The 23,333-nt window shown below is 27.4% G+C and overlaps 10 protein-coding genes across 11 annotated transcripts; 6 read left to right on the top strand and 4 right to left on the bottom strand.

Annotated features, from left to right (window-relative positions):
• The first annotated feature begins 23 nt into the window (after positions 1-23).
• OCT59_025820 (uncharacterized protein) lies at positions 24-1,485 on the top strand. The gene is made up of 2 exons (XM_025321775.2): positions 24-799; positions 864-1,485. Exons 1-2 carry the CDS (start codon positions 247-249, stop codon positions 1,304-1,306), a joined length of 996 nt encoding a protein of 331 aa, XP_025167939.1. The 5' UTR covers positions 24-246; the 3' UTR covers positions 1,307-1,485.
• A 113-nt stretch (positions 1,486-1,598) lies between these two features.
• OCT59_025819 (uncharacterized protein) lies at positions 1,599-2,426 on the top strand. The gene is made up of 3 exons (XM_025309593.2): positions 1,599-1,766; positions 1,863-2,061; positions 2,135-2,426. Exons 1-3 carry the CDS (start codon positions 1,618-1,620, stop codon positions 2,378-2,380), a joined length of 594 nt encoding a protein of 197 aa, XP_025167938.1. The 5' UTR covers positions 1,599-1,617; the 3' UTR covers positions 2,381-2,426.
• Positions 2,383-3,531, bottom strand: OCT59_025818 (uncharacterized protein; the record flags this gene model as incomplete). The annotated part of the gene is made up of 2 exons (XM_066142740.1): positions 2,383-3,274; positions 3,363-3,531. The coding sequence occupies 2 exons, from the start codon at positions 3,529-3,531 to the stop codon at positions 2,559-2,561; spliced, it is 885 nt and encodes a 294-aa protein (XP_065992322.1). The 3' UTR covers positions 2,383-2,558.
• Positions 3,532-3,607: 76 nt separating this feature from the next.
• OCT59_025817 (uncharacterized protein) lies at positions 3,608-4,477 on the top strand. The gene is made up of 4 exons (XM_025328141.2): positions 3,608-3,753; positions 3,819-3,848; positions 3,909-3,955; positions 4,036-4,477. Exons 1-4 carry the CDS (start codon positions 3,666-3,668, stop codon positions 4,282-4,284), a joined length of 414 nt encoding a protein of 137 aa, XP_025167936.2. The 5' UTR covers positions 3,608-3,665; the 3' UTR covers positions 4,285-4,477.
• OCT59_025816 (uncharacterized protein) lies at positions 4,304-5,725 on the bottom strand. Of its 2 annotated transcripts, none has more exons than XM_025309592.2 (3): positions 5,611-5,725; positions 5,283-5,537; positions 4,304-5,204 (listed from the first exon to the last, which is right to left on the bottom strand). In XM_025309592.2, exons 1-3 carry the CDS (start codon positions 5,690-5,692, stop codon positions 4,465-4,467), a joined length of 1,077 nt encoding a protein of 358 aa, XP_025167935.1. In that variant the 5' UTR covers positions 5,693-5,725; the 3' UTR covers positions 4,304-4,464. The 2 variants fall into 2 exon arrangements, with proteins under 2 accessions (XP_025167935.1, XP_065992321.1); XM_066142739.1 differs by having other exon boundaries at positions 5,283-5,515.
• Positions 5,726-8,495: 2,770 nt separating this feature from the next.
• On the bottom strand, positions 8,496-10,976 carry OCT59_025815 (uncharacterized protein; the record flags this gene model as incomplete). The annotated part of the gene is made up of 9 exons (XM_066142738.1): positions 8,496-8,529; positions 8,611-8,627; positions 8,839-8,853; positions 8,919-9,038; positions 9,817-9,856; positions 10,065-10,170; positions 10,386-10,532; positions 10,611-10,876; positions 10,966-10,976. The coding sequence occupies 9 exons, from the start codon at positions 10,974-10,976 to the stop codon at positions 8,496-8,498; spliced, it is 756 nt and encodes a 251-aa protein (XP_065992320.1).
• A 1,064-nt stretch (positions 10,977-12,040) lies between these two features.
• On the bottom strand, positions 12,041-13,492 carry OCT59_025814 (uncharacterized protein; the record flags this gene model as incomplete). Its single annotated transcript, XM_066142737.1, has 4 exons — positions 12,041-12,199; positions 12,268-12,367; positions 12,832-13,090; positions 13,372-13,492. The coding sequence occupies 4 exons, from the start codon at positions 13,490-13,492 to the stop codon at positions 12,041-12,043; spliced, it is 639 nt and encodes a 212-aa protein (XP_065992319.1).
• Positions 13,493-15,686: 2,194 nt separating this feature from the next.
• Positions 15,687-19,256, top strand: OCT59_025813 (uncharacterized protein; the record flags this gene model as incomplete). Its single annotated transcript, XM_066142736.1, has 10 exons — positions 15,687-15,726; positions 15,792-15,941; positions 16,028-16,217; positions 16,290-16,419; positions 16,489-16,598; positions 16,699-16,708; positions 16,779-16,869; positions 16,951-18,600; positions 18,667-18,941; positions 19,015-19,256. The coding sequence occupies 10 exons, from the start codon at positions 15,687-15,689 to the stop codon at positions 19,225-19,227; spliced, it is 2,859 nt and encodes a 952-aa protein (XP_065992318.1). The 3' UTR covers positions 19,228-19,256.
• Positions 19,257-20,616: 1,360 nt separating this feature from the next.
• OCT59_025812 (uncharacterized protein) lies at positions 20,617-20,882 on the top strand (the record flags this gene model as incomplete). Its single annotated transcript, XM_066142735.1, has 2 exons — positions 20,617-20,799; positions 20,865-20,882. 2 exons carry the CDS (start codon positions 20,617-20,619, stop codon positions 20,880-20,882), a joined length of 201 nt encoding a protein of 66 aa, XP_065992317.1.
• Positions 20,883-20,926: 44 nt separating this feature from the next.
• OCT59_025811 (uncharacterized protein) lies at positions 20,927-22,814 on the top strand (the record flags this gene model as incomplete). Its single annotated transcript, XM_066142734.1, has 8 exons — positions 20,927-21,101; positions 21,324-21,386; positions 21,461-21,519; positions 21,801-21,891; positions 21,958-21,978; positions 22,255-22,379; positions 22,634-22,676; positions 22,744-22,814. 8 exons carry the CDS (start codon positions 20,927-20,929, stop codon positions 22,812-22,814), a joined length of 648 nt encoding a protein of 215 aa, XP_065992316.1.
• Between the last annotated feature and the right edge of the window lie 519 nt (positions 22,815-23,333).

Here is a 23,333-nt window from a genome sequence, read left to right as displayed (position 1 = left end):
CAATTAAAATCAATTATAATCCAAAATAATAAAATAAAATCATTTCTTTGCATTTATCAACGCCACTCTCTTGTTGACAGACAGTAGAGAGACGATGCACTTTCTTTTTTCTTTTATCTAAACCCCATTTTTTCTTTCGATTACATTCAACAAAAAAAAAAAAAAAAAATTAATATATATATAAAAACAAATAAAATATTTAGAAATTTAATATACATATATACACACATATATAGGTACATTATTATGGGTACAATTCAATCAAAACTTAACAATCGAAGTATTAATAATAAAACTTTAACGAATAATAATTATAGAGAATTATTTCTTGAAAACAATAATTTAGCCACAGTTGATGAAGTAATACATTTAGGTCATTGTGTACTTAGAGAAGGATGGAATGGTAATTTCTCTTCTCCAATTAAACCACGTTTAATTAGTGGTGCTAAAGTGTTAGATGTGGGTTGTGGTTCAGGAGCTTGGATTTGTGAAATGTCATCAGATTATCCATCTTCCCGCTATATAGGAATAGATTTACTTCCTTTATTTCCTACAACGAAACCATTTAATGTTCAATTTATACATCACGATTTTCTTAATGGTCTTCCATTTCCAGATTCGACTTTTGATTTTGTACACATTCGTTTTATGATATTTGATCTAACTGAAACACAATGGGAACAATTTATGTATTCTGAATTAATGAGAGTGTGTAAGATCGGTGGTTGGATTGAAATATCTGATCCCGAATTAAAATTAATTAATGAAGGACCTGTTACCGAACGTATAAATTACTCATGTAAGTGTGTGATTGAATGATTTTTATAATTAAATATCTATACTAACTTTTCTTGACTAAATAGTTAGAAAGAAATTACAATCACGTGGCATAAATCCAGATGTAACATTGTTACACGCCCAACATTTCTCTTCAACTCCAAACATTTCTTCTCCGATTTACCATGAACACCGAGAATTTACCATTAGTTCAAGATTATCCCATGATAAATTAGCTCAATCACTTACAACTTATACGTTGGAATCTTATAGATGTATATTAAATTCTATAGGTCATGAATTAAAATTAAATATAAATAATAGTAATGTAAGAAGAAATAGTTTAATGAATAGTATTAAGAAAAACAATAATTCTGGACATATTAGAAGATCTAGTTTAACTACTTCTAGCAAGCAAGGTGGGAAAGATGCTGAAATTGATAAATTATTGAAAACAATTGAAACTGAATTTGAAAATTATGGCACTCGTGCTACAATTCACAGATTCTATGCAACAAAAACCGAGTAAAAAAAAAAAATTTAGTGATAACTTATTTCTCTAAGATACTATTTAAGGCTGATATATATATAGCATTCAACTTCTACAAATTCCTATGTATCGTAATCAAACAAATTTCCTTCTTTTTTTAAAGGACAATTAAAGTTTAAATTTATGAATTTTAATAAAAGGCTTTATAATTTTTTTTTTAAAAAAAAAAAATACGTGACTGACACGAAAAAAAAATTTCTGCGCCACACTTCTTGTTACAGCCAATCATTTGAGATACTTTGGTAGCAAATCCTTTCTGCTTCGATATTTTATAATTATTTTTTTTTTTGATGTTGGACTTAATTACACAATACATTAATAATCCGGACCATCATGATGTTTTGGCAATTGTCAAAGGTTTTCGTAATGGTGCTGTTTATGGTGCCAAAGTTAGATTTCCTCATGCTCTAGTTATGTCATTTTTATTTCGTTCCGGAAGGTAATTTTTATTTAATTAAAAAGAAAAGTATCTTTCTTTTAAATGAAAATATTTTATTAACTTTTTTTTTTCTTTCCTTAATTATAAATTGATAAGTCTTGAGGATAAACTAAAATTTGTTTTTGATGCTACAAAAACACACTCAAAGAATTTAGCAAAATTTGTTACAATATATAAAACTTTGATGTATGTACAGAGAAAAATTGTTGGTAAAGAACAGAATGGCCATTCATTTATAGCCGGTTTAATTGGTGGTTATTTTGTTTTTGGTGAAAACAATAACATCAATCAGCAGGTAGTTTGTTTTTCTTCAAATAAGTTGTAAATAAAAAAAACATTCACCCTTTCTTTTAAACATTTTAATTTAGATTGTGCTTTATGTTTTTGCACGTATTATGGTGGGATTAGCTAAACTCCCAGTTTCTCGTAAAACAATGGAAGAACCTAAACACACTTTCCCGATATTTGCAGCTGTGGTTTGGGGTATTGTTATGTGGCTTTTCCGTCACGACCGAGATGTTTTACAACCTTCTCTGCAAGCTTCTATGCAATATTTGTATCTAGATTCTGATCATTGGGCTTCTCTCAAAAATTTCTTGTGGCATAATAAATAATAGAGATAATTAATAAAACAATTTATTTATTCATTTATTTTATTTATTTATTTATTTCTTTCTTTTGACTTAAACTAAACAAAAAAAGAAAGAAGAGTTTTTTTTTACAATTAGAAACACCAAAAAGGTAAAAAATTAATTTTCTTACTCTAGAAAATAATATAAAACTAAACTTAATTCATTTATTTCTTAAAGGATCATCTTGATCGCTCCGGGATTTTTCTCCTGAATTTTGAGTACCAAAGTTATTTTTATGTGTATCAAGAGTGAAAATCAAATTTTGAGGATTATTATTCAATAATTCAACGACTCTTGAACCAGGAGAATTCAGTAATCCAATTAGTTCACTTTGAAGATGTTTTAATCCTGGTAATTTCGTTACATTTTGAAACCCTTCCAAGTTCAATAAAGATCTATCCATTTTTCCACCAACCAAAATAAACTTCTTGTTCTTATTAATAATGTTAAAAATATCAGCAACTAATTTTGGATTTTCTTCATCGGTAACATTTGATCCAATCATACAAGTTGGTCCGACAACCAGAGGCAACAAATTACTATATAATATTGATTGACGTACAACTGCTCCAAATATACTTCCACGTGTTACTGTAAGAACTGCTCCTTTTTGTTTTAATTCTCTTCGGAGTATAATTTGTTCTTGTATGTTAAGATTATTATGTTGAACTATAAAAACCAATCTATTAAAATGAAGTTGCGCATAATATAAATTATAATGATAAACTGCAAGTGACTTAAAATTATTTCCGTGTTTTGTTTTCTTTTTTTGCGGAGCTTTTGGTGGTGGAATATTTTTTAATGTCAGTATCTCCGAAGTTGAGTTGAAAGAATTTATATAAGTTGATTGATTATTTGCTGACGTTTTCGAAGAAGCTGTTGCATTAAATTTCGAGTGGAGTTAATTTTTTTAATACTTAAAAGAATTAATTACGTAACATATAATTCAAATTGGATACAATACATGAGCGGACAACAGGAAGCGGTGTACCGTTGAATGTCTTTTGACGAAAGATACACTTAAAACCTAATAAAAAATAAATAATAAAGTTTACAAAAGAATAAATTAAAGTCAATCGAAAGTTGCGGAAAATTTCAAGACCTCTAGTTGAAGCAATGTGTTTCATTATCATTATTTAGAAAGTCTAAATTTTTTTTTTAGATTTGTTTTAACCAATATAATGGTAATCTATTGTAGTTTCTATATTTAGCAATTCCAGAAACATTCAATGTTGATCAGTTGTCTTTTTTAAAAGTCTCGTAAATTATGATATCTTTGTTGGACATATTTCTCTGGTTTATACCTAACATCATGCCATCTCAACTTTTTCTTTGGCAGGCTGGAGCATTTTTAGGTAAATATATTAATTTGTTTAAAAGGAATTATAAATCAATTTATTATTAATTTTTTCATAAAAAGGTTTTTCAGGAATTGCATTAGGTGCTTACGGTAAGTCGGTTATAAACGATATTGAATGATGATATTTTTACTGATCCGTTATTAAATTAGGTTCTCATGGTCTTCAAAAACATATAACTGATCAAACAAGAATAAAGGTATTTATTGAATTATCTATATATACAAATAACATTTTATAGACGGATAACATTATTAATTTATTATTATTTCCGTCAAGAATTGGCAAATAGCAACAAATTATCAAATTATGAATTCCGTAGCATTATTAGTTTTATCAAGTGTAAATAATCCAAAAACAGGAAAACCAGCTATATTAGCAGGTTGCTTGATTTTAGCTGGAACCACTATGTTTAGTGGAACTATATATTTATTAGTTTTGAATAAACTTAGATTTAAATTTTTAGGTCCTGTTACTCCTATTGGAGCTTTAATTATGCTTGCTGGTTGGGGTTCTCTTTTATTATAATTCTAGTTACAGTATTTAATTATTATATTACAACTATATAAATGGTTTTATTAAAGTAATAATTTACTCATGAAAGGTGAGAATAAATTTTTACAAATGATTTATCTATTTTTTTAATAATTAGTACGATAATCAAATAATAGTAATAAAATAAAAATAAACTTTTTCGGAAAGAAAAAATCATGATTCATAATTAACGTCTTGTAAAGCGCTTTTTAAGGTATTTTTGTGATTTTCCGTTAACTTAATAGGAAACTTAACATCGTATTTCACCAAAAGATCACCTTTTCTCTGTGGGTCTTTCGTAGGCATTCCTTCATTAGAAAATCTTTGCTCTTGACCCGGCTTTATTACTGAAGTATCCGAGATAGCCAATCTTCTACCATCCAATGTTTGAATAGTCTTTTTAAATCCTGCAAGTGCTTCAAGTAAAGTTAGAGTTAAAGTAATACGTAGATCGTCTCCATCACGTTTAAATATAGGATGTGGTTTTTCTTCTAAAACTACAACGATATCTTGCGTTTCCCCATTTGGTAATTCATCTCCAGATTTTGGAAATCTAAATTTAGACCCAGCTTTCATTCCCGGTCTAACATTAAATTCCAAAATTTTGTCAGTAGGAACTACTTTGTTAGTAGCACTATCAATAAGTTTTCGCGTGACTTTAAGTTTTTTTGTAGTTCCTTTGTAGATCTCCTCAAGAGTTAATGGCAAAGTGTGTTTAACCTCTAATGCACCACCACTTTCTTGCCCACGTGATCTAGAAAAGAAATCACTCATAAATTCATCAGAAGATGTTTTACCGCCTCTACTTCTTCTAGAGAAACCACCAGGAAATGCATTCATAAAATCGTCATCGCCTCCGAAATCTGAAAAGAATTGTTTAAAGATATCATTCGGATCTGATGGATTAAATCCCGCTGAATATAAAAGAGAATATATATTAATAAAAATATTTTAAATATTTATAATCAATACTCAATACTTTTAATACTTACGTTTACTACTAAAGGTAAAGGTCGTGCGGCCAGGGAAATTGGCAAAGCCACCTGGAAATCCTTCCGCAAAACTAGCACCACCAGCACTACTTTCAGATGGGGGTGGACCTGCTTTCAAACCCTCTTCACCATACATGTCATAAATCTGTCTTTTATTTTTATCACTCAGTACTTCAAAAGCTTCACTAATTTCTTTAAATTTTTGTTCCGCTGCATCTTTATCAGTTTGATGTCTGTCCGGATGCCATTTCAATGCTAAAATTATTAATTTTTTTTTTTAAAAAAAAACCGAAAAATTAACAAAGGAACGCAAATTTATTAAACCTACCTAGTTTCCGATAGGCTTTCTTAAGCTGTTCATCGTCTGCATTTTTATCAACTTCAAGAATTTTATAATAGTCTTTACCCATATTTTTTTTTTTGGTTTTTTTTTATTGTCTCGCAAACTTGAACCTGTCAGTTTGATTTCCTTTTTATAATAAACTAGAAGTACATGCTAGTGCATTGTAGTTAATTCTAGAATATTCTAAACAAATTTTTATTTCACGATGATGTATTTTAGGGTACACCATTACCAATTTTGCTGCGGTAAAACCAGTTGTAAAGTATACAGTATAATCACAATATTTAAAATTTTCGCACGCATATGCATTTATTACAACAAAATAAATTAACTTTGGAAAAAGATAAATTAAAGTTAGTTGTTATAATAATAAACAGAACTGATTCCGGCCTGTACACGTGATTAAAAATTTGTATCCAATTGGGCAAGTATATATACCTTCAAGACTTCTTTCTTTATCACTTTACGGAATTATCTTCAAATGAAAACGTATCTTTTACGGTTCATGTTTGTGAAAAATAATATTAATGGAGCCTCAAAATTGGAGACCTCAAGTTTCTTATTTGAAATAAATGTTACACTTCAATGATTCTGACATTGCTCTCGCTGAAGAACAAATTAAAAATGTAGACAAAGAGTTGATGCCTATCGAACTTTTTTTCAAAATATTTTTCAGATAAGGATGTAGCCAATAAAAGTCTCGTCATCGTACGAGTGCCTGACGCTGCTAGTAAAAGTTTACATCATGAATCCACATTACATTTTTCTATCATTATTTTTTTTGAACAATTAGGGTGATTAGAACTTTTGAAAATTAGTAAGTGTGCACACAATCGTTACTGCCCTGCATTCCTTAAATAGTATACATGTTACTTCATTTTCATCAGTTAAAGAAATTATTGATAATATTAAAAAGAATGGCCAAAAGTTTAATTTGAATTACCTAATACAATATATATGCCATTACAACTGTGCAACTTTGAAGCAGTATTAGAAAAGATTAAGCAAACCACAAGAGTTAATGTTAACAAGATGGAAAGCAATTCATGGTGTCTTATTAGTGTAGGAGCTCCTGGGTAGATATAGCTTTTTGGCAACTTTTTTAACTGATTTATATAAATCACGTTTGTATAGTGCAGGAAATCTATACTCAACAATATAATTGTGATACTTATAAATCTTTCTACACTTTAAAGAGATATTTTACAAGATGAGAACTACTAAATTACCAATCAGATTTTTATAAAAGTTATAAGCATTTTAACATATAGTGATTTTATATGATCAGCTTAAATTTAAAGCAAAATAATCATGTGGTTGCAATTTCATTTAGCCAATTCAGACCATATATTGCAGGTTATATATTTTCTCTATTGATTTTCAGTTATTATTTAGAGAATTGAATTTTACCCAGAAATTATATGTAAATAGTAATTTTCTGATTATTATAAAACAAGCTTTTGAAATATATGCCATTGTAATAAAATTTATGTTATAGATAAATGTAATAGTAATATAAAATTAATCATCTGAAATTTGTATTATACTTAGGATACTATACCTTGCAATATATAGTAATTATTAAATACCATTTTAAGATTCAAAATATTGAAATTTATCTTAATATTTGAATTCAATTTATCATTAATTAGACAGATGGCAAAACTGTTGCAATTTTAAATTTACTTTTTTGTCAATTTTTTTTTTTATAAATACTTATATTTAATCATTGTACTTTTCATGTAAAATTAGAAGTTTTCATTACCATTTTTTACTTAAGTGATTAAATGAATTAAAATTTTGAAATATTATTAAATTTATTAAATTATAAATTTTTTAATAGGTAAAATTTGGTTTAACAAGAAGCTTTTTAAATTTATTAAATAAAATTAAAAATTATTCTAATATAAAGTTGCATAAATTGGACTAAATCAAAATTTGAGCCAATTTAACTAGTACTTAATTTAATTAGAATTGCTAAACTTAATTTATTTAATTTAACTAATTTAATAGTTTATATAATTATTTTAACACAAATAATTATCAGCTAATTATTTAAATTTTATACTTAAAATATTTTTTTATTTTTATTTTTTTTTACATTATATGTTAAAGTAAAATTAATAAAAAAAATACATGAAAGTAATTATTTAATATAAATTTTAATATAATATTATTAAAATACAATCTACTCATTATACCTCACATATATACAATATTGTATATAGAATATTATCTGGCAATTTTTTGTGGATACGAATATCTAAACGAATTCATGTTCATATATGTTTATAGTCTATAGATTTTGCAAATATAGATAAGTTAATAACCAACCTTAAAAATCTTTTGGCTGAAATTAACAAGAAAAATGGCTGGCATTAATGCAAACAAAATATTCCAAGTATGAAATTATAGCTGACATGAACTGTACTATCCAGTTTAAAATTGTCCAATGTTCATGTATGTATTTTATAACAATACTACATATGCATTATTAAGTAGTCAATTTAACTCAATAAGTAAAATGGTAAATATCATTTGAAACATATTATTCTTAGCTATATAACAGGACCCCAGACATTATATATATAACTCACAACTGATCTGCATGAAATTAGACACTTTTTGCTCCTTTCAAAATTAGCCTAATCTGCTCAAAATTGAATTATCACATCTAAATTTATATAAAATTTGCTAAAATTTGAAATATGACTTGATTATCAATATATTTTTATTGTTTATCTAATTCGAAACTTTATAGATATATAATTTATATACTATCAAGTTTTATAAGTTCATTAAAAGTTTTTTTTGCATTTCCTTTAAGAATTAATGCTTCTTCATTGATACTAATAGGACCCCGCTTACTTCTAATAAAGGTCTCCGGGCAAAATTTCAGATTTACTAGTAATTTTACCAACCTTTCTTATCTCATAATTTTACCATATATATATAGTGACCTTTTAAAATTATATTAAATTTTACCTTAGATTTTCAGAGACCTAAATTTTTTTAAATATTAAATAAACAAAATATTTTATAATCATTACAATAAATTTTAAAAATTTTTTATTTTTACTAAGTTTAATTCTTATTCTTTAAAGATAAATAACTTTTATTAGTAAAAAAAGTACTTTGAATTACAAAAATACTATAAAAAAAATCTTAAAGACACACATCTTTAACTTTACTTCGAAACTATTATTCACTTACTTTCTTTAAAAAAATCTAATTAATTTTTTTTTAAAAAAAATAAATTCGTAATTGGTATTATTATGAAAAAATGCTCGTACCCCATAAGTATTAATCCAACTGCTATGAAAATATTTATCTAAATATTTTCGACCTTGCCGAACAACTTTACTTAAGCATGAAAAAGTGATTTCATTTGACCAAAGTGCCCAAATTACGCCCTATAATTACTGATCGGGAAAATAAAAAAAAATTAAAAGTGCGAAAATTGCTCGTATTCCGTAAATATTAAACTGATTCTTATGAAAATTAATATTCAGGTAGTTTCGATCTCGCCGAACAATATTACTTAAGCTTAAAAAGGTGATTTCATTTGACTAAAATGCCCAAATTACGCTCCGAATTTAATAAACAAAAAACGTAAATTTTAAGTTAATATTAAAATAAAAAAATGCTCGTATGCAATAAATATTACTCCAACTGCTATAAAAATTCAAATATAAGTAGTTCGACCTTACTAAACAACTTTCTTAGATAGTAAAATATGATTTGATTTAACCAAAGTACTGAAATTAAATTCTGAAGTTGCTAATTGCTGTACGAATTTTTATATTTTAAAAGCTAATTTTTGTAATAATTTTCAAAAAGATAGTGCTAATGCAAATAAAATTAAAAATATAAAATGGTTTTTACAAGTATAAAGAGGAGAATAAATTTTTTATTTTGAGAAAAAATTATAAAACGTATATTACCAAATATTGTAATAATTGTTGTACAATATTTCAAATTAGTATATATAAGGTAAATATTAAATTTTATATACAATTTTACCTTATTATTTACCGAAACATTTGTAAACTTATATTTGATTTTACCTTATAAAACCGGAAACCTATTTTAACTTTACCTTACATATCCGGAGACCTTTTATTTGTCATATATATAATTTTACCTTTATCTATTAAGAGACCTAAAATTTTTTTTTAATATAAATTTTACCTTATATTTTCGGAGACCTCTATTAGAAGTAAGCGGGGTCCTATACTAATATCTTTAGAAGCCAAATGATAAGTAATATGTAAAGGTTCAACATGAGAAAAAATACAAAAAGAATAATCATGGATTTCTGAAAAAATTGCACCATTAATATGAAAATAAATTTTCATAGATACAGTATATAAGAAAGAGATTTGAGATTTGAAATGAGTGTATTGATATAAGAATGTATTGAAACTTTTTTTTCGTACATAGCAATAATTTGAGCAATACAAAGTGTATTATCAAATTTAACTATTACATAAGAACCAACTTGTAATGGAAAAAAAGTAGTTACATTAGCACATGAAAGATTTTCTAAAAATATAAAAATAAAGTTAGAAAAATTAAAAAATTAAAATAAGAACATTATTACATTAAGTTTACCTGGTAAATTTTGCTTTTTATGCATGTTACAATTAGTCATTCCATCTGATTTCCATCGATTTTTTCGTGATTTAATAGAAATAGAATCATTTTTAGTCAAATACAGAAATCAAACCACTTGTTTTATTTATTAATGTCAAATTCACCATCAGTTTCGTTGTTATAATTTTTTAATAAGATATTTTTGCATTCAAGTTTTCTATTTAAATAAGCATCATGATGTTGACGCAAATTTAAAAAGTGTTCAATATTTAATAATCTATTGTTTAAAGGATAATCAAAGTCCTTAGAATCTATAATTATATAAATAATAAAAAAAATGAAATTAGATTTGTAAAGAAATATTAAAATATAATAACTAAATTACTTACAATTTGGATACCATAAAATATCAGGTAATTTTTGGATATGTTCCACAATTACTTGACAGGTTCCATAATTTTTTTTTAGCAAGGACGAAACATCCAAATCTGATGAATTAAGCTCTTCTTGGTTTTCTTGATTTGATAATTTAGATACTGCACAGTTTATACTTTGAGAAATATTTAGATTATCATTATTAATTTTTTCATTATTGTCAGTATACCTAAACTTTGAATTGTCATCCCAAAAATCTTCTAGCCATAAGGTAGGAAGTCTTTAATAAATAGCAAAATAATGAGCATTATGTGGTATGGCAGTCATTTCCAAATATTTTGCTAGATGAACGGCTTTTTCATAACCCACTTTGATTGCATTATCAATCTCAGTATCAGATAGCCAGTAGCGTAAGCATTCAAGATTATCATCTATAAGATTGATTTCTCCATATTCATTAAAATCATAACCTAAAATAAATCAAATAAAATAAATCATGTAATTGCAAAATAAATATGATTAAAAAATAAATAATACTCACTTTTTTTCCTTCCTAAACATCATCAAATCATCAGATTTAACGGATCTAAGATATTGATTAATTTTTGGAACCATTTGAACGATTTCTAAATAATTAAAATTAGCACAAAATTGGCAAGAAATACCAAAAATATGTTCACATGATTCAGTGCCATATTTCCACGGTAATAACGGAATATTTTTATAATAATCTCGATGGATCTTAATTAAAAGAACTAAGGATTCAACTAGACTAATCATAATATTAAAAGTTTGCATTACTAAAAAGTTCCTTGAAATGGATATATGAGAAGGATAAAATGTACTAAAAGTTTCAATATGATATTTCCAAAGATGTAAAAAGAAATATGCAGTAATAGCCATTTAGATCCTTTTATAATATGTAATATTTTGATTGAGATAACTATCAATAAGTTTGCCTAAAGTTAATTTAGTTAATAAATAAAAAATTTTATTAAAAAATACTTCATAAATTAAGAATTTAAAATTAAATACAAATTAAACAATACTTACCCATAATAAAAAGATAAACGAATAGGTTATGTTGTTTAAAAGGCAAATCTTTTTTTTCATCTAGTAACTGTTCCAGATTCTTTGATATGCTGTATTATCATCTTATCGATCTAATCTTATAATATCCCGTTTATACATGACACTATCTTCTTTAAGAGACAATTTTAACAACTGATCAAATCGGACAGTAGAATTGCCAAAAGTGAGTAAGCGGGCACCAGACATAGCAGCGTTTCTTGCTGTTTTTTTCCTATGCTTTAGGTCCTATATATGAATCATGGGCCAATTTTAGGGAATACAGGACAGTTGAAATTAATACCAAATTGGATGTTTCGATGTTGAATACGCATATTAGTTTTAGTTGCTTGCTAGCAGGTTTTGTGCTGCAAAGTTACGTAGCTGCTCCATCCAATCCAATAGAAATGATATGTATATCAAGTCTTGTCGCAATATTGATAAGTTTTTGATGAAATGCAAAAACTTTTTCAGCATTATTATTTCTAGTTGGAATTAATGCAACAACTATAGGTAGAAACTTCAGAAGAGGTACCTAATAATTTAAATAAAATTTAAATAATTTAATGCTAGAATAATTGAATGTATTATATTAGAAATTACCTGAAGAATATAAATTTTAACATCTTTCGTAATTGCATTTTTATTCTTAATATTAGAAACTGTATTATATATATTGTCATAAGTTTTAATCTTACAATCACTATAGTTCAAAGTTGATCTGACAATGCAACCTAATTTTGATAAATATTGCAGTCCTGTTTTTAATTTTGTACAATCGGTCATTGCCGCTACTGAACCTTTATAATTTAATACATCTAAAAGTCTTTTGAATCTAGCAACATTTTCATAGCAGAGATCAGGATTATTAATAGCATCCTCCGAAGCACTTCTATGGCGTCTGTAATTAATTCAATTTAATAAAATAGATTTGAACATAAATATTATATAATTTTAATTACCTAATTGTACGAATCGTCATACCAGCCAAGTTTTGGCAAAATAAATCCAATGCTTTTAGACTAATACTTCCTAAAATAACAAGAAAATCTAAAAATTCATTTGAATACTTAAGATTTTATATGCCTTTATTATCTTTTTCACGTTCTGTGGTTTGTAGTATAATATAGCAAAAGCCTTTAAATACTGGTTTTTGATCAAATGCACCATCGGCAGCTTTCTAACCATAATTCAGTAGATGATGAATTTTCAGTACCGAGAAGTTTATTCAATTGTTTAATTTGATTATTCTTCAAATACGTTAATAACGGATCATTAGAATAATAAAATTTTGGTATATGCTTAATATTTTTTGGATCAGGAACAGCAATTCGAACATGACTCCAGAAATAAGGATTCTGCTGAATAAGAGAATATGGTGAACAGGTCTGTCTATAAGATCTTCTTTCGCAATTGACTGATCGAACTAAGATTACGGGCGAAACTCTATAGTAAATGTGAAACTTGACAAAACTATATTAAAATATTAATAAAAATTTGGCGAAACTTGACTATAAAAATCATATGAAATGACAAAACTATAATAAACTTTTATAATAAAATTGACGAAACTGAGGTTTAGATGTTTTACCAAATTCAAAAACTAGTTTAGCCCGCAACCTTAGATCGAACACACATCCCTAATGTTAAAAAAGATAAATTAAATTTTTATTGATACTAATTAAAGTTATAAATAAATTTTTTTACCAAGACGGTCAATAAACCATTCAGACTCGGCTGCAATTTGCTTATTAAATTGAATTATTTCATCGTCATTAAGCTTTTTAAAATCAAATTGTGTTCCACATGAAAATTTATCTGAAAACATTTCTTTTCCAATAATTTCTCATCGGCATGTACCTCCGTATGTAACTGGTGTTCAATTGATATATATGAATATTTATTCAGAAATAAGTCCAGGACATGGTATATTTAGTGTTAAAGATTCTAATGGTGATAGTGAAGATTCTGAGTCTGAAGGTGTATTTTTTGCTTTTTTAAGGGGTCTGTTCGATCATGTGACTTGACATTTTATAAATAAGCCATTTTTTTATGAACTAAGATTAATGTTAATGTGAATGTTATAAAATAAGTGTATTTTGGCCTGCTTTACAAATTTACTTAATGAAAAAAAGCTGGTTTTAAACACTGTTTTTGACTTTACATATGAACGAATAATCTTTACTGATCATATCCAAAAATGGATGACAAAAATGAAAAAATTCAAATAAGTCAAAAATGGTGTTCAAAACCCATATTGCGCATTAAGTAAACTTGCACATCAGGCTAAAATACACATATTATGTGTAACTTGAAAGTTTTATGTATTGGCAAAAAGTTTTATTTGTGAAAAATAAATTTTTACAAGTCACATGATCGAACACGGCTTTAGACGCCCCTTTTTTAGGTATAATAGGAAACAAACCTGGCAAACCAAGTTGACGTTTTTTATTATTTAATTTATATCTTAAATTATTTGAATGTTCATTAAGCCTGGACTTGTCATAATTTTTATCAAGTATTACTTTTGACCACATATGCAAAATACTGCACGTTCATTTATAATAGCTTCACAAAATTTATTTTTAGCTAAACGCTCTTTTGTATGCTTTCACTTCATTATAATTGGGAAAAAATGGTTTATTTTTTTTAGAAAAAATTGTGTAAAAATGTTTTATTAAGTAATAATCAAAAAAAAATTTAAATTTATAGATATTATTATAAAAAGCGATCAAATTGCCCAAATGTGAAAAGTGACTTTGTGAAAATCCATCTGATTTGCTAAAACCCAAAAATGTGACTTGAGGCCAAATTTGGATTGATTTGCTTAAACTCAAATTGTGACTTCGAACTAAATTTGAATCAATTCGCGAAAACTAAAATGTAAGTTATATCAGAGATGTCCAGGGTCCTTATATAATCCTATTTTCTATATTTAGCAATTACAAATAAAATCCATATTTAAGATAATATAATATTAAAAAATTGGTTTTTATAATTAAGGTTACTGGAAAAATTAAAAGGTTTTAAAACTTAATATAAATGTCAAAACTGCCAAAACTTTGCTAAAATTATAATAAACTATAGTAAATTCTTGGAAAAACTAATTGTAGGATTTTGAAGAGGTTTTAATAGGCAAGTAACCTTACTTATAGAAAATTTACAGGGAAACTTGTTAATATTAATAATTAGCAAGTTATTTAAAGAAAAAAAAAAGTTAAAAATTTTTAAAATTTGAAACTACCATTTTTACCTTATACAGTCAGACCTTCATAATTGCACACCTCTTGGGACTATATGCATAATTTTCAAAATAGTGCATTTAAACAGGATGTGCATTTATAGAGGTAAAATAATTAGAGATTATATAAGCCTGGGACCGAATCAGAGGGTATATTTAGAAAGGGTATACATAGTGGATGCAATTATAGAGGCCTAACTGTAAATATAAATTATTTATAAACTGTTAATATTTGAAATTTACCTAATTTTATATTTTTATTATATATATATATATATATATTATAATACTAATCTTTTGTATAAGGTATAACTGAAAATAATTTAATGCTAATTAACACTAAATAATCTTTCCTTCTGAAAAATTGTTTTCTATAAAAAATCACCAAATAGTTGTAAATTCAGTTTCACCTAAATTAATATTAAATGGATCTTTATATGTATGAATTTGGTACAGTTTTGGTACATTAATTTTTTTATGCAGCTTTTGACTTTCCCATTTTAAAGTTCCACATGTTTAACAGATTTCTAACAAATTATTAATTGTAATTATTTAATTATTTTCAAAAAATATATATATAAATAAATTAATTATTATAATCCAGTATTTTAAATTAGTATTTTAAATTACTCCGTGGATCCCGCGGTATGATTTTTATTATTGATATATCGACCCTGATCGATACTTTTGCCCCGCCGATGGGTAAATGTTACACGAATAACGTGGCTGATGATTAAAAATGCCGAAAATTAAACGAGCTTCAAATTATTTCTAGTTCAGTATGAATCGCTCTGCCCAACTACGAAGACCAATTCTAAGAGGTATATAGAATTTGTCCGAGAATAAAACTACGTTAAAAGAAAATTTAATTTTTTATAATTTATAGATGAAGAGACTATACGAAAGGCCACTAAGGTCATTGATGCGCACTTTGATTTAGAAATTTTGCTACGTCATCGAGAAATGCAAAAAATTCAAAAAGAATTGGAAAAAGCGGAAAAGGTTCTCGAAACTCTTAAACATTGTATTTTGGAACGTAAGTTTAACAGTAAAACTGAACGCTTTTTTTATTCAAAAATAATCAATTATCAGGAAAACTATTAATTTTGCAAGTTTAAACAGCACCCCCAGACAAGTTCCAAGATTCAATCTGTAACTTATCGGCATCTAATAGTAGTCAATCTATATCTTCTTCATTGACCTCAACGCGTCATTCGACTCGTAAAATTTATTCTACTAGAGATAACGATTATTACTATTTTGATCCATGTAGAGATTTGTATTCGCGTAGAAATGATGGTACTTACGTAAAGTAAGTCTTAAACTGTGTTTAATACATCTGATTAGCTATCAGGTCAAAATATATGCTGTTTCGAATTTATAGATTGGCTTGCCCTGAATGTCATCGTTCCAAATTCATCAATGTTCAAGGATTTTTGAACCATTGCCGTCTCTCTCATAAGATAGAATTCCCTAATCATGAAGAAGCTCTCCTAATCTGTGGTACCCCAGTGGTAAATTATCAGTATTATTATTTAGTGTTTGAGTAATTATATTAATCTAGGTTTAAATTAAATTTATAGGATGAAAATATTATTCCACTGGATCATCCTGCAAGATCCAGAGTTGTCACTAGACCACCTTCGCTTCGTACAATATTGGGTCAGTCGAATGGATCGTTAAGTCGTTCAAAGTATATTCATTTTTTATTCACATGCGAGAAAATTATAATAACTTGGAAATACAAAACTAATAATATAAACGTATTTAATTTCCAATTATTGTTCCATTAGCGAAAGCAGGGTATGTTGCTTGTTTGTATTGAACAGATATGCCATTATCCGCTAATTAATTGAATTTCTATTTATGATAGCCAACGATTAAAGTATTTGAAGAAGATATTGATCCTGGAGTAGAAGAAAATTCCATTCGCCATGATAAATCGTATTTTAATAATCAAGAAAGTGGGTATTCCGAAAACTTGCCTACTTTGTATACTACGTCTGACCGTGATATAAACTATTCTGAAAATGACATGAATCTAGATTCTTCTGACGTTTCAGGCTTAAATTATACTTCGTCAGACATTGATGATGACGAGATTAGCAGTAATTCCAGTGATTTAGACTTTTCACCTTTTAATAAAACTACACCACCTCATTATCAGGATAAAGTAAAACCCGAAAAAAATATCGTAGACACAAATAACGACATTTCTTCTAAGAATAATACTGAGAATTATCTTTCAAAAGAATCAGATAACACTATCGAGAAAAATGAAAATGAGGCTACTCCTCCGGATATTAATCCACTAAAAATAAATAATGAAGCTGAAAGCTTTCAACATGATAAGTCTAAATTCATTAACAATCACAATAACGAGATGGTCAAAGCTACACGTGTTTCAATAACAAGCGATCAAAACAATTCACCTGGAACATTACAACAGCGGGAAGTTACTACGATTTCTGCGGCATTTACAATCCCTGCGTGTAGCAGTGTATTTGATCCAATTGATCATGGTTCACGATTTTACGTAAAGCGTCGTATTGTCGTTGGTAATGTTTCTAAATGGATTGCTTCAGAAAAAAGAGATCCAAATCTTCAAAAATATACACATAAATGGATGGTATACGTTGCCGGTCCACCTCATGATTTAAATGTCACACCATTCATACGCAAAGTTCGATTTTATCTTCATCCAAGTTATAAACCTCACGATATTGTTGATGTAATTGATCCTCCTTTCCAATTAACTAGATATGGATGGGGTGAATTTCCAATACGAATACAAATATTCTTTGTTGATAAGAGGAACAAGCCCGTAGATGTGATTCATGCATTGAAACTTGATGACACTCATAGTGGGAAGCAAAGACTTGGAGATGAACATGCATTTGATCTTGAATTGGATAGAAATACAGAATTTATTGCTCCTGTTCCTGAAAATAATAAACGGAAGCGCAAGTTAAATATAGTTCAAGAGAGTCCTCAACAATTTGTACCTAATAAGAAACAAATTTCTAATGATCAAAAACAAAGTGAATGGAATAATAAAAGGCTTACCTCAGAAGATATGAATTATTTAGAACCGTTGTTGAAAGAAGCTGTTCAAAGTTATCCATTAGTCTTATCTTTAGCTGCTTTAGCTACGCAAAAATCAACTCTCCCTTATTCTACTGCAACGTCAGCAAAGGCATTTCTTTCTTGGGACCTTGATCGTCGTAAAGCTTCAGAAATAAACAGAGCGAAATTAATACGTTCATTAGTTCAATCATTAGCACGTACATCACTTAATGAAAAGGTCAAAACAATTACTCAATCATTGACCACTAGACAAGTTGTTCTTTGGTGTCGTGAAAAAGAATACACACCTGTAAATTTTGAAGATTCCCCAAATTCAAATGCACTTAATCAGAGTATTGCGACTAAATCATCTTTACTTCCAAATAATATCAATGTATCTGTTTCACTAATTAAAAGACGACATCATCAAAATTATTGTAAATCTTGCGGATGCCCTGAAAGTTGGCATGAAATTAATGCAAGTTCAACTAAATCTAGTAATGGTATAGTATTTTCTTATAAATGCAAATTTAGGCCACATATTTTACAAACAAAAAAGCGTCGATTAGTTAGTTTAACGTCTGCAAAAGAAATTTTAGAAGAACTGGAGGATAACGATAATTATCAAGGTAAATTCTTATTTTTATTTAATTTTACACGTTATGTTATGTACAAATAAAATATTTAAATTATAGGCGACGATGCAATGAATATTGACATTGGTGGGGATGAAACTTTTAATCTAAAAAGTAAAGAAACAACAATAAGTAAAATGAAAGAGTGGTATACAGCAACAAACATTTCGAATCCACTGGAAATTGATTGGATATGGTCCGTAGTTGACAAGTTGCAATTAGAAGGTGTTATTGCTACCAAATTAATAAATAAAAATGGTATAATTAGTATTGAGAATGGAGATCAAAGTATTGCTATGCAACAACACTTAGAAATTGGTAATTTATTATATCAAGTAAGTATTAACCAATCATTTTATTTAAAACTTTCATTATATTATTATTAATATACTTAATATTAATATTTAGATAACAAAAGTTTTTTTGAAAGATTTACTTAATAAATCAATAAGAACATATAAATATGAAAAATATGATAATTCAGGTCCATCTAATATAAATAATAATATAACTATAAAAAAATTATTAGTTCCATATCATGTATACCAAACTATACAATTACATTTAAATATTTTTGATTTTTTAACAGGTGAAGGTTTAGCATCTGATAAAATTAAATAAAAAATATATATTTATTTAATATCATTTAAATAATATTTATTTAGCTATATTTTATTAAAAAAAAATTTACAATTCGTCACAGATTTCAGACGTGCTTTTCACACAACTGTTTACGTGACAGTGCATAATTCCGCACAATGCCGGCCAACCAGTGCTTTTTTTGGGGGAGTTGGATTTTTATAAAGAGGAGATTCGCATTAATTAATACTTTAGGTTCGAGGTCCTTAATGTACAGTGAGGGTGTACGATATTAACGTACAAACTGGCCGGAATTAACGTTAACGCTATCACGTGTAAGTGCATAACTCCTAAACTCGGGCCAGTTTGTACGACATCCCCACGTTAAGGACAGGTTCATCATATTAAAATTAGTGTAACAAAGATTTTATAAATAAGTCACCCCCTTACGATTACGATTCACGTCAAAGCCGACCTCTTTTAATAACTTTAAAAAATTTATTAGTGACAAAAAAGTTCTCTGTGAATGTGGTAAAATTGTTTCGCTTGGAGCCACCTATCAAAGTTGCTAATTTTCAAAGACATTCTCAAAGCAAAAATTGTAATTAAACAATGTATTTTCCAAAAAATAAATCTCTGTGTCAAAGTCTTTGACATGTTAATTATGTTATAAATAGTCCTGCTAGCTTCGGCGGTGGTAAAAAACCGGAAGTTGTGGTAAAACAACTTTTTCCAGAGAAATTTCCAGACAAAACTCCATTTTCGAGAAATCCAACTAAAAGAATTTGAAAAAGCATTAGAATCTGAAGCAACTTGGCGTTTGGATAAAGAAGCTATAGCAATATATCATATGTAATGTGAAAAAAAAACAAAGAATAAAAATGCTATATGTGATAAATGTGAAGAATTAAGGGGTCCTCGGCATTATTATAACGAACCATTATTAAATCTCCTTAAAAATTCTAATTTACAGCAAATTTGGGCTGCTGCAAGTAATGAAGCTAATGGTGTTAATTTTTGGACAAATTAGCTCAACTTGGTTTAAGGAGCATTTAATGGAGATGGTACTTTTACTGAACTTGTAGCCTTAATGGTACAAATCAAAGAAAAAAAAATTAAAGGGCAAAGCTTAATTAATGGGACTTCGGTATTCTGAACATTTAATGCATTTTTTTAGTTTATTATCTGAAAGCAGCCGGGAATATGAAATTTTTAGGAAGGCCTTTGCTGGACTTTCAGTTCAAAGAATTCGGTAATTATAGTTCATTGTCTAAATACTTTATATCACAAATATACAAGTTGATAATTTATTAATTTTCTAAAACAGACAAATTCATCATTATAATTACTAATCCTGATTTAGTATTAGAAAACTTTATGAAATTTTCATAAATTGTATCAAGCATTAAATGGAATGGGCCAATTATAGTTATGACAGATTCTACCAAATTACGAGAAAAACTTGTATATGCTGAAGAACTTAATTACATTGCTGGATCAGCTTTACTATATTCCAAAATAAGTATTAAAGTACTTGAAGATATACATCCTAAAATCAATTATATATTAGAGAATAATGTAATTGCTACGCAAGTTCGTGCTATAGCATTAAAGGTTAGTCATTAAAATTTACAATTTTTTAATTAAAAATCAGATTAATTATTATTTATTTTATCTAGGTTCCTACTGAGCAATGATTCCTACAAAGGGTAATGAAGGGGCTGAATAAATTGCATACTTAATGCGTCAAGTAATTGAAATATCACATATTGCGAACTTGAATATTTTAAGTTTTGGAGCTGATGGTGCTAGATCAGAGTTTAATGCACAGTCAATTATTATGAATGAACCATCAAATTTTCTTGAATATAAAGATTTCTTTTATAAAATTCACTTTAAGGCACCAATGTATAATGGTAACCCATTTATTAGAATTCAAGATCTCAAGCATGCTAAAAAAGGGTTAGGAATCAGATATTTTCTGGAGTAAAACTTTTATCACCTGGAATTGAAACTGTACGTTATGTTCAACTTTTTTGAATTAGCACATCAGTCACAACATTTTCTTTTGAAACGTGATGTTTTAATGTTGATAAACAAGACGACGGTGCTTTTTTACGTACTTTTCATTTAAATAGTCTCATGCAAATTCTGGTTAATGGTACTTTACATTGGACTTTTTGTATATTTATTTATATTAGGTAATTTATACATATAATTATATATATATATTTAATCTAATTTTAAATAATTAATTTATTTATTTTTATCTTAGGAGAATTATGTGATGCTTATTTAAATAGGACAATTGATCACAAAACACGGATTGAAATGGTATTACGTGCTTATTTTTTTTAAAACATATGGAAAAATTATATTGAACATTGTAGTATTCAATATTCAACAAAATGGTATAGTTTACAAAAAAATTTTATTTCAATTCAAAGTTATGATATTTTTATTAGTATGGTAGAATCCCTGGTAATGCTTGTAATAGCACACCGTGAATATATTCACAATTTCCTTTATTTCTATGGGAACATGGAACTGATGAAGCATTAGAGCATGTATTTGGAATTTCACGAAGAATACTTCCTGATTTTAATTTTTACAAGTTTTTTAAAATACAACAAAGAGTTTCATATCGTGATAAAATTTCACGAGCAGGAATAATTGATACCAATAGAGAACGAAATTCTGCAGCAGGTAATTTGAAATTCATTTTCTTATTTAAAATACTTCATCAAATAATTAATAAAAATACTTTTTCAGGTTACATTTTTGATATAGATGGTACATCACTTCCACATGAGATAATCGAAAGAATTCGCACATAGCCTACCACTGATGATATACAAGAATGTGCTAGAGTTGCGTTTGATGGAGCTACATCATTAGCAAAATATATTCATATAGATAGACGTGAAGAACCTTCAAAGAAGAATGACGGATGATGATGTTGAAAGTGACGAGTTATATATATTACATTTACTAAATAATTAATTAAATATAATAAATAATTACTACATAACACTATACCTGAAACTGGTTTAAACCATTCATTTACAGCTGGTAATACAGCCCTAGAAATAACACGTATATTATCAGATCCACAAAATGAAAATAGTCAGTTACATGAAGATGAAAATTTAGACGATTATGAAGAAGTAGAAATAACACAAGAATTACCATCAGTTGGAAAGTTCCCGATATTCAATATATCATTCATCATCCTCAACCTATTCCTGCTTCCTTTCATCCATTTAAACAACTTTTTACAGATGATATTTTAAATATCCAACTCTTTTACAAATTCGTCAAAGTCATGAAGCATTTTCACGCAATTTAAAAGCTAATTACAATCATTTGCATCAAACTACAATAGATGAAAATAATAATAAAATTAATGAAAATGTTATAAATAAACTTATTACTGAAATAATGGCAGATAATAAGAAAAAGACTAAAAACATTATCTAACAATACATTAGGTAAAAAATTTTTTTATTTTATATTGTAAAAAATAATTTTATTTGTTAATAATTATTATTTATTTAGTAATAGACCTTGGTCTGGCCACATTTATCCTTATGCAAAAACGGATTTTTAATGAAAAATGTGGACAATGACATGCATGGGTTGAAAAACCAGTAGAATTTTTGGATAATTTATCATATATTTCTATTGAGGTTTATATAGATGGATAGTGAAAAGAATTTGGGTTGATGAAGGAATTTTGAACTAACAATCGTTTATAAAAATTCAAAAAAATGGATGAGTTTCAGATTCCATCTGATTTGGGACGAATTCCTGGTAAAATCCATTGTGAAGAAGGATTTTCAAATTTTACAGCAGATCAATGGTGAATCTTTTTCACAATTTACGCTATGGTATTGCTATGGAGTCACCTTTTGGTACATGATCGGAAAATTCTTCATCATTTTGTAAAAGTTTGTACAGTTTTCGTAAATCGAATTTTAGAATTTAATGCTGTGAGAGAATTAAGGTTGCTTGTCTAAACCTCTTCAAAATCCTACAATTAGTTTCGTCAAAATTTTACTATAGATTTATTATAGTTTTGGCAGAGTTTTGGCAGTTTCGGCATTTATAATAAGTTTTGGCAGTTTTGCCTTTCTCCAAAGTTTCGC

This window comes from Rhizophagus irregularis, chromosome 6 (assembly GCF_026210795.1).
Source record: "Rhizophagus irregularis chromosome 6, complete sequence".
In the NCBI taxonomy this organism is placed as follows: domain Eukaryota; kingdom Fungi; phylum Glomeromycota; class Glomeromycetes; order Glomerales; family Glomeraceae; genus Rhizophagus; species Rhizophagus irregularis.
Note: the sequence above shows the minus strand (reverse complement) of the source record. Positions and strands in the feature narration are given on the sequence as shown.